Here is a 14,624-nt window from a genome sequence, read left to right on the forward strand (position 1 = left end):
GCGTTCTTTAATTTTAAGTGCTTTCAATTTTGTTCAGAGTTTAAGCTTTTTTAACTTAATATCCCAGGCAGTGCTGGGTACTTCAGGTACTTAATAATATAGTACAAAAGTTAGCTTGTTCTTATGAAAAAAAAATATATTCTTACTTAAATTTCTTTGTTAAGTAGTGCATTTTCACAGCCATATAGGCCTCCTTGGTGACTGAAGTCCTCTGAATCAAGAAGAGCAATTGGTAGATCAGCTCTCACAAAAAATTTTGTTATGCTCATGTCAAACTCATATTGCTTTACACTCTTCACCGGGTATTTTATGCACTTTGATTGTCTGCTGTCAGCCATTGAAACACCAGCTTCTTTAATTCGTTTTTTAACCTTTTCTTTTATCTCATGTACTATCTGAGTAAATTCTTCAGGATGGACTTATTGCAAATGCTGTTTAGGATTTGCTGTGCTGCTTTTTTTCACCTTAAATATCTTGTTACAAATAATGCATTCGCATTGTCTACCTAAAAACAAAAAAGCCAATTAATATTGTTTATGGAGGATAAAGATCATTAGATGTAAATCAACAATATAAAATATGTTTTATTTGTTGTTTTGAGAGTATTGGTATTCATAGCTAATATAGAAATGAAGTAATTTTAGGTTCTAATACAGTTATAGATAAATACAATATGGTATTGACATTAAACTGTTTTGTATTCAAATCAATATAAAAATAGTTGATATTGTATAGTACTGAAAATACCAATGTTACATTTTGTAATATGATTTTACAGCCTTGTACTTGGTTTATTTAGTAAGAACTAATCATCTGTGTATCAAAACTTGCCACATTTTCATATGCACCCATTTGGCTTGTATACATAAAAAATAGTTAAACTAAAATTTAAATTTAAAAAACAATGAATAATTCTTACCATCAATTTTTCTGAAATATTTCCACACAGGAGATGGCATATTGAACTTGAAAAGAGTCTTCTTTTTGCTATGAAATTTTGTACACAACTAACAATTATGGACAAAATACTGCCGATTATATATCAATTGTTCATGTTCACATGCCCTATGATGTTTACTTATTTAATTTGCAATAACAAAAAATTAATATTTAATTGTCGAATGAAATAACATTTGTATTACAAATTAAGTATCATAATTAAAATTCAAATGCCAAATTCGTACAAAAAATTACAAAATAAGCATATTTATGAAAAGATTTTTTTGTCTTTGTCATTTTAAAAGCAAATTGGCATAATTTCGTAACATTTATTTTTTCATTAGCATACCAATTAGCAGTTGAAAAAATTTGTCATGGCATAGTATTAGGATATAACACCTCTCTGCTATGACGGCATGCATAATGATATATAACAATTACAATGCCAAAATCATGTCAAAGAGCTAAAACCAGCATGGTATTTTCTGATGGCTAATATATATACATACAGATTGTATGTATCTATATATATATATATATATATATATATATATATATATATATATATATATATATATATATCAGTGGTGTACACTTGTGGTCGCCCGATGGCAAATGCCACTCAAATCTTTCGAAGGGCGACTGGAAATAATGTTTTGATGCAATTGAGTCACCCGGCGGGCGACTATTAAAGCTGGTTCATTTTTTAACTTATTACTTAAATTTATGTTACTCATTATTCAAATCTTTTTTTTTTGCTGCAGTAAACATTTCTACATTTAGTATAATTTTTGACACTAAAGGTAAATTTGTTCTTTTGTTTTCGAAAGACTTTTTATCAACGAAATATTAATTTTTATCAATGAAACAGCTTTTGATAATTACTTTTTAATCTAGCGTAACAATAAAGCATTATTTTTAAAGTCTTATTGTTGAAGTTTATTTTTCTTCTTTTCTATTAACTTACGTCATTCTGTTTAAATAAGAACGCCAGTTTTTGTTTTTTATGGGGAATGAATAAAAAATTTGAATTTATAACTGCTGTTAATTAGCGAACATTTTTACAAAATTAAATTATAAAAATTTCTTATGTTAAAAGTTTAATTATAAAACACTTTTAATTAAATAAAAACCTTTTTTATTTAATTTTGTTAAAACGCTTGTTGAAAACACCTTTGTGAAATTAAGACTGTGTGAAATTTTTCACACAGTCTTACCGTTATTAGATGCTTGTACAACCAACTTTTTCACTGGCTTGCTTAAATATTTATTATGTCCCGTTGCAAATTATTGATCATTGAATGTTTTTATAAAAATCTGCCTTCAAAAAAAAAGTTAAAATAAGTTATGTTTTGTTTTTCATAATTGTAGTATAATTTGACACGCTTATGCGAAATTTCATTCAAAAATGTTAACTAATGACAAAATGTAACAAAAAAGGTGTTTGTCCAATTACTTTTGGACGCTACTGTAATCTTGTATGTAAAAGTTACAGTGTTAAAGTTTTCAACTTTTTTAAAAATTAACTCTTCATAGCATGACAGTCGTAATTCTTACTTTATACCATTTCTGAACAAAGCATCTTTGTCATGCTTAATGAAGTGAATGGCATGGTAAAAATAATTGTTTGGTGTGTGAATTTAGTACATATTGATGATATTATATAGTTTTTACGTGAAGTTTTACAAGCATTTTAATTTTTTTTTATGTCGTGATGGTTGCAGTGAAAAATCTAATGCTTAAAAACAACAAATGAAACAACGCAATCAATGATGGTAGAAAAAAAGTATATATGATTTTTAACAACCATGTAAATTACTTTAAAAAAATACACTATAACATTATCAAAGTTCTTAATTATGGATATATGATAGTTTTTAATGTTACAAAACAGGGCTGTAAATAAGTGTCAAAAACATGTTTATACAACTCTTACAACTTTGAAACTATGTTATGGTATGATAAAATGCTTTTTTTAAATATCTTTTTTGCTTAAAAGCTTTTTAAATGTTTAGAAAAAAAAGTTATGAAGCGTTATGTTTTTTGAATAGCAACTATTTTGGAAAAAGAATACAGCCTCATTGTTGTCTATATATCGCCAGCAAAAAAATAGAAAAGTTAATTTTTTGAATAAAGATCCTAGTTTGCCAATGTAAAAGGATGTATGCATAGGGTAAGGGGCATAGTGTCCTCCATATGTGGGTATATTTATATACAAAACTATTTTATAAAAAGTTTTAACATGCTAACTTTGTAACAATCTTTTGTAATCAATTGTTTTTATATTAGCAAAATGCTTTTAAACTATTTTTAATGTTTGTTTATGAAAATTTATTTTTAATGTTTGTTTATAAAAATTTTTTTTTTTTTTCGTTTATTTATAAAGTTGAGTGAGTTTTATTAAAATTTATATAAAGTTGTTTTAATTATATGTTTTATTTATATAAAAATTATATAAATCTTTTAAAACAATTTCAACGTTTGATTTTATAAAAACAAGACTATCAACAACTGCATTTTGAATATAATTTAAAAAATAATAATCATTAAAGTTATCAAAACTAATAATCAAATAAAAGTTCAGCAACTCACAAGCAAATGAACACAAACATACAAATGAAATACAAGTGGATGAACACCGCACCAGAGGCTCAAACAAGACACAAATATACATTTATTTTCATGACTTTTATACATTATGGCTAATGGCTGAATCAGAACTGCGCTAGATATTAGTTAATTGTAACTTTATATAAAAGAATGTCGCCTAATTTTATAAAAAAATTATAAAAGAGAGAAGTTTAAATATTATAAATTCTAAACTTAAATTATATTGTTTTAACTAATTTTTTTTTTTATATCAAAATTTTTTTTACGATAATTTAATTAATAAAATTTTTTTATTAATAAATCTATAATTCTTTCAAAGTTCAATTTTATGAACTTAAGCTTTTTGGTTATTTAGTGTGATGACCATATTAGTTTAATTTTTTAAAAAAAGATAATTGTTTTGATTGGTATTTTTATTTATTTGGAAGATATCAAATGTTACTAAAAAAATTATTTTAAAAGGTGTTTATCAAATAAAATTTTTACCATTTACATTTGTTTTAATTTAAAGTGTTGCATTAGAATTTTTATATTGGCTAATTTATTTTATAGCTGGTGTCATAGAAAAAATTAATGATGCTTACATGTATATGGAAACCCTTGAAAATAAAGAATTAATAACTAGAAACAATTTTACTTTTCTTAAACAAAGTTTTAGTTTAATTGGAAGAAATGATCTTGAAAGAAAAATAAATGAGTTAGTTAAAAATGATCAACTTGGGCAATCAGATAAATCAGGTTAGTCTTTTTGTTGTTCATAAACTTTCATCTTAAAGTAATTTAATAAAATCAACAGTATAAGATAATAAGTTATAATTTATGATAAACAGTATAAATAAAAAATATCAATTATAAATATATATATATATATATATATATATATATATATATATATATATATATATATATATATATATATATATATATATATTCATATATATATATATATATATATATATATATATATATATTCATATATATATATATATATATATATATATATATATATATATATATATATATACATATAATATATGAATATATATATATATGTGTTCATATATATATATTCATATATATATATATATACATATAATATATTCATATATATATATATATGTGTTCATATATATATATATTCATATATATATATATATATATATATATATATATATATATATATATATATATATATATATATGGCTATTTCCACGATGGAAGAGATAAATTTCGTGTTTAAAAATTTCTTTTTTTAAGAGGTTTAATTTCTTTAATTATAGTTTAAACACCTTAAAATTATTGTTAAAATAAATTTTGAGTAGAAAATGTTTGAACCGAGTAGATAAGTTTGATGAATGTTAGCAACTGTTTGTTCTTTTTATTATTCGAAAAAGTGAGTAAAATTTGAGGGCAAGTTATTGCAATATTTTAAACAAAACATATCCATATTTTTGTTTAGAAAGAATCTTTGAGATTACATATATGTCTTGAGTAAAAAAACTTTTACTCTTTAAAAATAATTCAAGTGTTTTTTTGTCATAAGAAAATCTGCAAAAATTACGATGCGTCACTGAACTAAAAGCTAAAAAAGTTTAATTATCGCAATGAAATTTTGCTCTATGGCGAGGTTTTTTTAGAAATTATATATTTTAATGTAAACTTTTAATCATTACTAAAAAAAAAATTGGTCAAAAAGCATTGTATTAACATATAGTTATAGTTTAAAAGCTGTTGCGTCACTGAACCCATCGACGGGATAATTAGCGTTTTATAAAAGAGCGCGGTAAGGAAGTCAAAATATCATCCAAAAGTTCAGATTTCGTTGTGGGTTTTCAAATTTTTCAAGTTCGAATAAATTTTTGCATTTTAGTATTGTGAAGGGCTATTAGTAAATATTAGTAAACTTTTGGATTTATGTTAACATTTTCTTATAAAGTTGTAAATTTTTAAGAAATGGAATCAAAATTAGAAGTAAAAAAAAAACGTTATGCAGAATACCAAGCTAATTATGTTTCTTGGAATGCTGATAAAAAAAAAGAAATGTCCAGAGTTAGATCTAAGAGGTATCGAGAAAAATTGAACGCCGATCCTAATAAAAAAGCAGCTTATGCTGCTAAAGTAAAATTAAGAGTTTTAAAAAGTTGCGCTTTAAAAAGAAAACTTTTAAATCAATATCAAAGACCAAGCTTATCTTTTAAAAACGTTCAACAAAGAGGAAAAGCATTGAAAAAAGTTTTAAAAGCACTACCAACTTCAAAGGAGAAACAATCTAAAATTCTTTCTATTCTTTCAAATAGCTCTGCTTGTACAGATAATTCGGGTCTACCTCCAGCATGTTCAAAGCTGTATGGTCTTTCTGAAAGTGATGTTTTAGCAGTTGTAAACTTTTGTAATGAAGATGAAGTTTCCCAAATATCACCAATTAAAAAAGATGTCACTCGAATTCAATTATCTGACGGAAAAGCAAACAATATTCAGATACGTCATTTATATTATACGCTAAAAGAAGCTTTCGAGTTATTCAAGGAAAAGCATCTGCACATAAAAATTGGACTCAGCAAATTTTGCGACCTTCGTCCACGCAATGTAAAATCAGTTACAAAATTTCCGCATAATGTTTGTGTTTGTAGTTTGCATAAAAATATGCGATTTGCCTTAATTGCATTAACAAAATCAGTTCAAGCCCCTTCAATCAAAGTTGGATCTGAAATGATAAATAACTTTGTTTGTGAGCCGTACACATACAATTGCGCCTATGACAAATGCGTTGCATGCAAAGGTATGAAACAGTTCAATAAACACTTGCAAACTGTTAATACATTTGGTTTCGAAGTATCCTGGGACGAGTGGAGAAAGCCTGAAACTAAAACATATGCAAACATTGAAAAAATTTCAAAAAAGTCTACTGTAACAGAACTCATCCAACACATATCAGCGATGCGTGATAAGTTCGTTAAACATGCATTTTTTAAGAAAAACCAATCAATTTTTAATAAACTGAAGGAGGTTTCGATGAGTGTTAATTCTGAAATTGCGGTAATCCAAGTTGACTGGGCTGAAAACGGTAGGTGTTTCTATCAAAATGAGCCACAAGCGGCTCATTTTGGTCAAAATCAAGTTTTTATCATGACCCTAGCAGTCTGGAATATTGAGTTAAAAACATTTGCCATAGTTTGAGATTCAACTGATCATACTAAGTTTTCCGTTATACCGTACATTGACAAAATCCTTCACTTTATTCCTGATCAAGTCAAAGAAGTACACATGTTCAGCGATAATGCCACTTCTCAGTTCAAAAACAAAAGCATTATGGCTGCAATGGTTGTGTTTGAAAAACATTTTCATAGAAAATTCTTCTGGCATTTCTTTGCAGCGATGCACGGGAAAGGAGTGGTTGACGGAATAGGAGCTACTGTTAAGCGAATCGCAGCCCTGAGAGTTAAAACTAGTCATTACGAAATCAGGTCAGCAGCAGATTTTGCGTTAGCATTACAAGATTTGCAAATATCTGTAATTCACATGTCAGAAAATGATACAAGACAACAAAAAAATGAACTTGGATTCAGTTCAATTTTAAGTTATTCAAGAAAAATCAATGGTATATCAAAATCACATTATTTTTATGTTCAGAAAGATAACGTTGTGCTGATGCTATTTTCACGTGAGTATAATTAAAATTTATTACAAAATAACAAAACTTTTTAAAATGATTTTAATTTCGTCTTTTTGTTTCCTCACTGAACGTTGCGTCACTGAACTAATAGTTTTTTTTCTGTAAAATAAAACTATATGAAAACTTTATTGTTTGTGGCTTTTTTTATGACTACCTTATTGCCAAATGAATAAATTACAACAAAAAAATCTATTAAGTCAAGCAAGAATTAAAATTTCAGCGAAAACTCCATTTAAAAGTATGCTGATAAAATAACACTTTTTTTCGCGTTGCGTCACTGAACTCATGTTTTAATTTTTGCTATGTAGCAGTGTTATGTTAATACAATTGTGTTTAGTTTATATTATAAAACTTTAATTCAAGATTGATTTTGAGTAATAAAAAATTATTTTTGAGTCATAGAAAAATTTCTATTAAAAAAAATCTCTCCGCATGATGCGTCGCTGAACTATGGAATTGGCCATATATATATATATATATATATATATATATATATATATATATATATATATATATATATATATATATATATATATATATATATATATATATATATATATATATATATATATTTATATTTACAATTAAGTAACATCTACATCAGGTTTGGACAGGAATGGCGTGCAATAGTACGCTGTAACTGACCACACTTTTAATATATTTTCTTTCAGGGTTGCCACTCAACCTGGAATACCTGCAAATGGCATGAACCCCAGGGAAAACTTGGAAAACTCAAATATTTTTAAAATTTTTATAAAACTAAGGGAAAATTTTTTTTTTGAAATTTTGTACAATAATATTTTTTTCAAAAATATCTTGCTAATACACATAATAATAAGTTTGCAAGATGTAGGTGTTGTTGTAAAAGTTTGCCAAATATAAAGATTGTGTTTAAACAAGGAAAAAATAATCTCGTTGATGAACCAGAAAGTCAGGAAAAACTTAGTGAACTTAAAAAGTTCAACTCAGGGAAAAATGTTCTTTAATCAGGGAATACTCAGGGAAAACTTAGGGAAAAACTTTAAAAATTATAGTGGCAAGCCTGTCTTTACAATTTGATCACGGTGGTTTAGATGTTTTAACAATTTAAATGATAATGTATATATATCAACAATTATTATATATATAAACAATTTAAATGTTTTAACTTCAAACATTTAAATTCTTAATATATATATATATATATATATATATATATATATATATATATATATATATATTTATATAAGTATATATATATATATACATATATATATATATATATATATATATATATATGCATATATATATACATATATATATATATATATATATATATATATATATATATATATATATATTATATTTGTATAATTGTTAATATATGTTTTAACAATGAAAATGCTTATGTATATATATTAACAATTTAAATGTTTTAACTTCAAACATTTAAATTGTTAATATTTGTTATTATTGTTATACTTTGTTAGTATTATAATAATTGTATAACTGTTAAGCCTGATATATTAGTCTGTTATAGGAAGCACGTGTGGTAGCATGCCTTGTTTTGCCACTCAAAATAATATTTTTAGATAACTTGACCACTGTTTGCATATTTCAACATAAGTGTTTAAATGCGAAGAACTAAGCTTTTCAAACTAAAGAGAAAAGTAAAAATACAGCACTATAAATTTTTAGAGAAATTTTTCTTAAAGAAAAAATAAAAATAAAAGTAAACTTAAAAAGCTAATAAAAAATAATCATTTAAAAGATTTCCAAAAATCTTTAGAAGGGGTCAAAGTTTCAAAATTATGTAATCTAAACTTAATTATAAATGCTAAGGTTTAATTAATTTTTTCTTATGATTGCTACAAATATACCTTTATTAAAAAAAGTAAACTTTCCTTTGCAAAGTAAAAAATTCATTTACTAAATGAACAATAAAATGATTAAATAAAATACTAAGCATTTCAATAATTTAGAAATGATCACTTATTTATATGCGAAATCTTGAACTTTTGTCAAGGTTATAAATATACACTGCACTGTACTTGTAGTAAACATTGCATCTGTCAGGTCTTGTAGTAAACATTGCATCTGCCAGGTTATTCAGTTTATAAAAGTTAAGTTTACAAAAGTGAAAAGAAAAGTTTATGTACATTGTTTAGCTAAATAGCAATTGAATTTTTTTACATTTTGTTAAAACATAAAAAAACGTAATTTTTGTAAAAAATAATGAGTTTTTTAAATTATGTGGCAAAAATTTAAGACAATTTAAAACTTATTTACAGAATTACAGGCTGTTTCTGACTTTCCTATGCCCTGCTATAAAACTAACAAACATAGTTTATTTTAATATTTATAACAAAAAAGTCTCAGAAGAAAAAAAAGTACAACAGAAAAAAGTTTATGGAAGTTGTTGAATAGAAATGGAAAAAAGTCAATAGTTTTATATAAACCATAAGGTTTGATCTTTTTTCTGTCTCAGTCATTATTTTACCTGAATTTAAGTCTAAAAAATTTTCTATATTAACAAAGAATCCGATCTCTGTCTCTGGTTTATTTTTATTCAGATTTATTTAAAACCTGTCACTAGTCATAGATGAGTTTCTTCACTTTTAATCTGCAAATCTTTGTTTAAGTATCTTAGATTGTTATAAGGCATCTAAAGAGGTCATCGTATAATAAGGGTGCAGGTAAGGTAATATTATCTGATTATGTATATATTATTTTTTGTGAAAGTAGAATATGGTTTATTCTGAATCAATGATACAAATGTGAAAAAGTAGTTTCTAAAAAGTACAATTTTAAATCAAAATTATTAACTAAATAAACACTCAATATAAATTTGTATTAATTTTTTTTTAAATGTAACTTAAAATCAAAACAAAAAGAGTCAAACCTCTAACACAATGACTATGCAAGTCTTTTGGTATTTTTTTAAGTTTTATATTTAAAAAAATCACATTTTATCAACAGAGTTCAAGTTTCATCCCTAAATATTTGTTGTTTAAAAGTTGTGTCAAATTGAAGTTATTTGTTTGTGTTTAATTGGGGAATAATAAGCTATAAATAATAATACCTTTTTACTATTAAAATATAAAAAATCTGTCAATTCATTTTGATCTAGTCTAAGAAATTGCAAATAGAAATAATTCATTTTTTTGATCAAAATTCCATTTAAGACAAAGTGATTCAAATTTAAGTTATATTATTGTTCCCAGTATCCAATCACCACAATAATTTTTATACATTTAGAGTTTGCAATACAGGCATGGTGACCTTTTCTTTAAAAATATATAAATAAACTAGAAAATAACTTAATGAGCAACAAAGTTTGTACCTAAGTTATGACATTTTATTTCACTATGTGTTTATGCTTTTATTTTTGAAGCATTTTTATTTGCAAATAGTATGAATTTTCAAAAGTTTCAAGCATGAAGTATTTCTGGAAGTTACCTATTTTATTCTAACGTAATAATTAGTTTTTAAAATAATAACAGTTTTACCTAAATGTGACATTTTTTCTAATTTAGGGTGTTCTTGTGAAGCTGTTTTCTGGGAAAAGATAAGCAAAGTTGCTAATCAAAATCAGTATAAAGTTTTATAATAGACATATATATGCCTAAATATTTGAAAATCGTTTAAGCATATATGCTAAAACTTTATATTATCTTATATCTAATATATATATCTCAGTATATATTTAGTATAGGTATATATTTAGTATCCTATATATATATATATATATATATATATATATATATATATATATATATATATATATATATATATATATATATATATATATATATATATATATATATATATATATATATATATATCAGGGATGTGATGTTCCATCGATTTTTTGGGACTCCCAGAATCAAGAAAAATGTTATTTATTTTGTATTGTAGAATTCACAGATTTCTAAATTTTTCCGTTTATTTGAAAACATATGATCATAAAATTATAAAAAGATTTAAATGTTTATTTACATTAATTACACTCTAAATTATAAAGTTACAAGAACAAAATATTACAATATCTACATTGTCAAAAAATATTCAAATAAAAAACTCATTTGTTCGTAAAAATAGCATATCGTCAATTAACTCAGATGTAAATTGACTACAATGATCTGGTGTCATGTGCTTTAAAACTGAAAACAGTCACCCAACACTGACTTGGGATATGTGTAGCAACAAAGTGACTCAGCAAGCATCCTGTAAAACCTCAGGGAACTGTTTAATTGCTTTTAAAGGGTTAAGTTTTAAAAATTCGTCTAAGTTGGAGGAGCAATCTTTAAACATTGATCGAATTTCCGGAATTGTTTTTAGAGCATGTCCAAACTCCATTTCAATTATGTCTAGTTGAACCTGCATTTGTTCTTTTGAACAATTCTTTTCAATCTCCTGTTCAAACAGCATAAATAAATTTGGTCGTCAGTTTGCGACTAGTGAAGCATCCTCTTCCATTTCTGAACTAGAGTCGGCAACATGAACTGAAAAAGAGTTGCGCGCTACTGCATTTTTAATTTTGTTGAGTTCATTATTCTTGTTTTTATTAGCCAGTTGAATCAGTTTGTAATTAATTTTCCAAAGTCCATCAGCTGCAGTTATCTATAGAAATATTAATAAGTTTTTGAATATGTATTTTTTAAAGGTAAATTTTCATAACTATATATATAAATGCAATTTTATTAAAAAAAACAACCTTATCTTCAGTCGCTGTTAGCATACAGCCATACCTAATATCCATGTAAACTGCTGCAAGAAACAACAAATTTTTGCGTAGTGCGCTTTCTCTGTTATTCATTTCTAATTGGAAATCTCTGGCTAAATCACTCTTTCCCATCTAGTTCACACTTGATTGAATTCCAATCAAAAAGGAATTCCCCTGCGGTAATATTTTCACGCTGAAGATGGATAGTTAGATTGCGCGCCATATGCAATACATTTCTCAATTCTTCCCACATCCCCCAAAAATATGGTTGCACATTAAATTCTTAAGGAGCTTCTTTTTGCATATTCAGGTTTTAAATTACTGGTCAAATCTAAAAGAACAGAAGAATTCATTAAATATATGTATTACATTATCAACTAGTTAAGTTAAGAGGATTATTAAAGACATATTTACATAAACCAAATTTTACAAGTTATTAAATAATGTAAATGTCATTAACATTGAACTGATTGGATTTATACTATACCCGTTGGAAAACCGGTTTATACACTCTAATTAAAACTTAGAAGTTATAAATTATAACTTACCTGAATTAGCCTATCGATCATATTGAACTGGCTAGACCAACAGGTAGCCTGATCTAGTATTGGAACGAGATGTGGAGCTTGGTCTCTAAAGAAGTCAATCCACTTAGAATTTCTTGCAGTTTTGACAAATTTTCTTGCATGGCTGAGGAATTTTTTTATTGTGGGCATCTTCAATGCATCATTCACGGCTAGCTGTAAAGTGTGGACAGGACATCTTTAAAAATGTATAACGTTCATACTGCTGGCAACTGGTAGTATGAACGTTATATTGTCGTGCCGCATTGCCTGCTTTATTTTGACCATCTTTGTCAAACTCATCAGTTTCAACTGAAAGATCGCCTTCGTCATCTTCGATTTCCCCAATGGCGCTGATGCAAAAGTTGCGCACCAACTTTTTATTCACCTATATATATTAATTATGATTTCAATAGTTAACTGAAATTTAGTGAATATACGGTTTTATCAAAAAAGTTTATTTTTTAAATTTTTTTATTGAAAATATTTATTTTAATGCCAATTTTATTTAAAAGTTTCTTCATTTAAAAAAATTATAGATGAATTTCAAAATATGTTACTGCTGCGTTGTCAACTCTGAGGCCTAAAATATTAATTTTATTGATTCCAAACTTATCTAAACACTTCTCTATAATTTTTTTAGTGTATTCAGCCGTTTGTTTTCCCTTTGTATTGATAGTGCTAACATTGATCACAACAATTTCATTATTGTTTGAGTATTGCACATTTATACCGAGGGAGTGACACATATGCCTTGATGTAGAATCGACTTTTAAATAAATTAGCATTTCCGATAATTTGCTTTTGATTTGTTTGCAATGCTTTTTGGAAAGATCACTAATTTGAATTCTCATATTATCTCTATTCATTTTAAATCCAAAATGAGATGCAACTTTTCCACAAAGCTTTTAAATAGGTTCCTTATCAAACACCTATAGAAATTGTTTTTAGAATAATAAATTTTTATTAAAAATGGCAAAAAACATAATTTTTTAGATTTTTTTTGAAATTAATTAATAAATATTAACAAAAAAATAATTTAAACCTGGAATGATAGGCCTTCAATCAAAACCAGCTGGTTTAAGGCTTCTAAAAACTCATTTTTTGCTATATGCAAATTAATTTGCTGTGGTACAAAACACTTTAATATGGATTGCTGTGAAGTGCTGCCTTTGATGGCTGTATGTTTTTGCTTCTTATTCTTTTCTTCTAATTGTTTTTCAAATTTTTCTTTTTCTAACATAATGACGAGCTCCGCGTGTTATCTAGATAAATGTCGTATAAGGTTGCTAATGCGAGCTTTTGCGGCACATGTAATTTCTTTACCACATTACTTTTACTTTTTTTGGATACAAGACATTTAAAGCATACTACTTTACATCCATTCAACATCTTATTTGTACAATAAAAATGTCTGTAGATCATATCTGATGCATACTTAGCGGCCATTACTAGTCAAGATAGCTGCTCATGAGTAAACAGCAAATGTTATTATAAATAAAAATGTTGTTACTGCAAGTTATTGTGAACATGCAAAGAATTTGTTCTCTGTTATATATGCTTCACCAAATTAATTATCTGTATAACAACAGGGTTCTCACTCCTTAAAAACCTTCAATATCCTTAAAAAAAAAAAAACTCCTATAAGTCCTTAAATAACCTTAAAAAAAGTTAAATTTTGACTGCTCTCCTTAATTTCTCCTTACTTTCTTTTTTTTTTTTATCATCTAGGAAATTTTATTAAAGCAAATGGATTATACTTATCTATAGAGAAGTATATAGTTATTTCTTTGATGAGTTAAAATCCTATACTTTTGTTATATATATATATATATATATATATATATATATATATATATATATATATATATATATATATATATATATATATATATATATATATATATATATATATATATATATATATATATATATATATATATATATATATATATATATATATATATATATATATATATATATATGTATATTAGGGCAGCCCTTAGCTGTACTGAAATTTTCAAAAGTGAAAATGTTGCACCTCCCAAACCCTGATCCTGTTCCAATCAACCAAATAAGGAACTGTGCAAAATTTCAGCTCAATCAGACAACTGCAAGGCGACCCTCAAACGCC

At 25.6% G+C, this 14,624-nt stretch overlaps 1 protein-coding gene across 1 annotated transcript in view; it reads left to right on the forward strand.

The window, feature by feature from the left end:
- The window catches only part of LOC105846973 (caspase-7), a 79,101-nt gene that overhangs the window by 14,289 nt on the left and 50,188 nt on the right, over positions 1-14,624 (forward strand). The window contains exon 2 of the mRNA XM_065790784.1: positions 4,102-4,287. Coding sequence (XP_065646856.1) covers positions 4,102-4,287 — 186 coding nt within the window. The remainder of the gene's footprint in view (positions 1-4,101; positions 4,288-14,624) is intronic.

This window comes from Hydra vulgaris, chromosome 02, assembly GCF_038396675.1.
Source record: "Hydra vulgaris chromosome 02, alternate assembly HydraT2T_AEP".
Lineage (NCBI taxonomy): Eukaryota > Metazoa > Cnidaria > Hydrozoa > Anthoathecata > Hydridae > Hydra > Hydra vulgaris.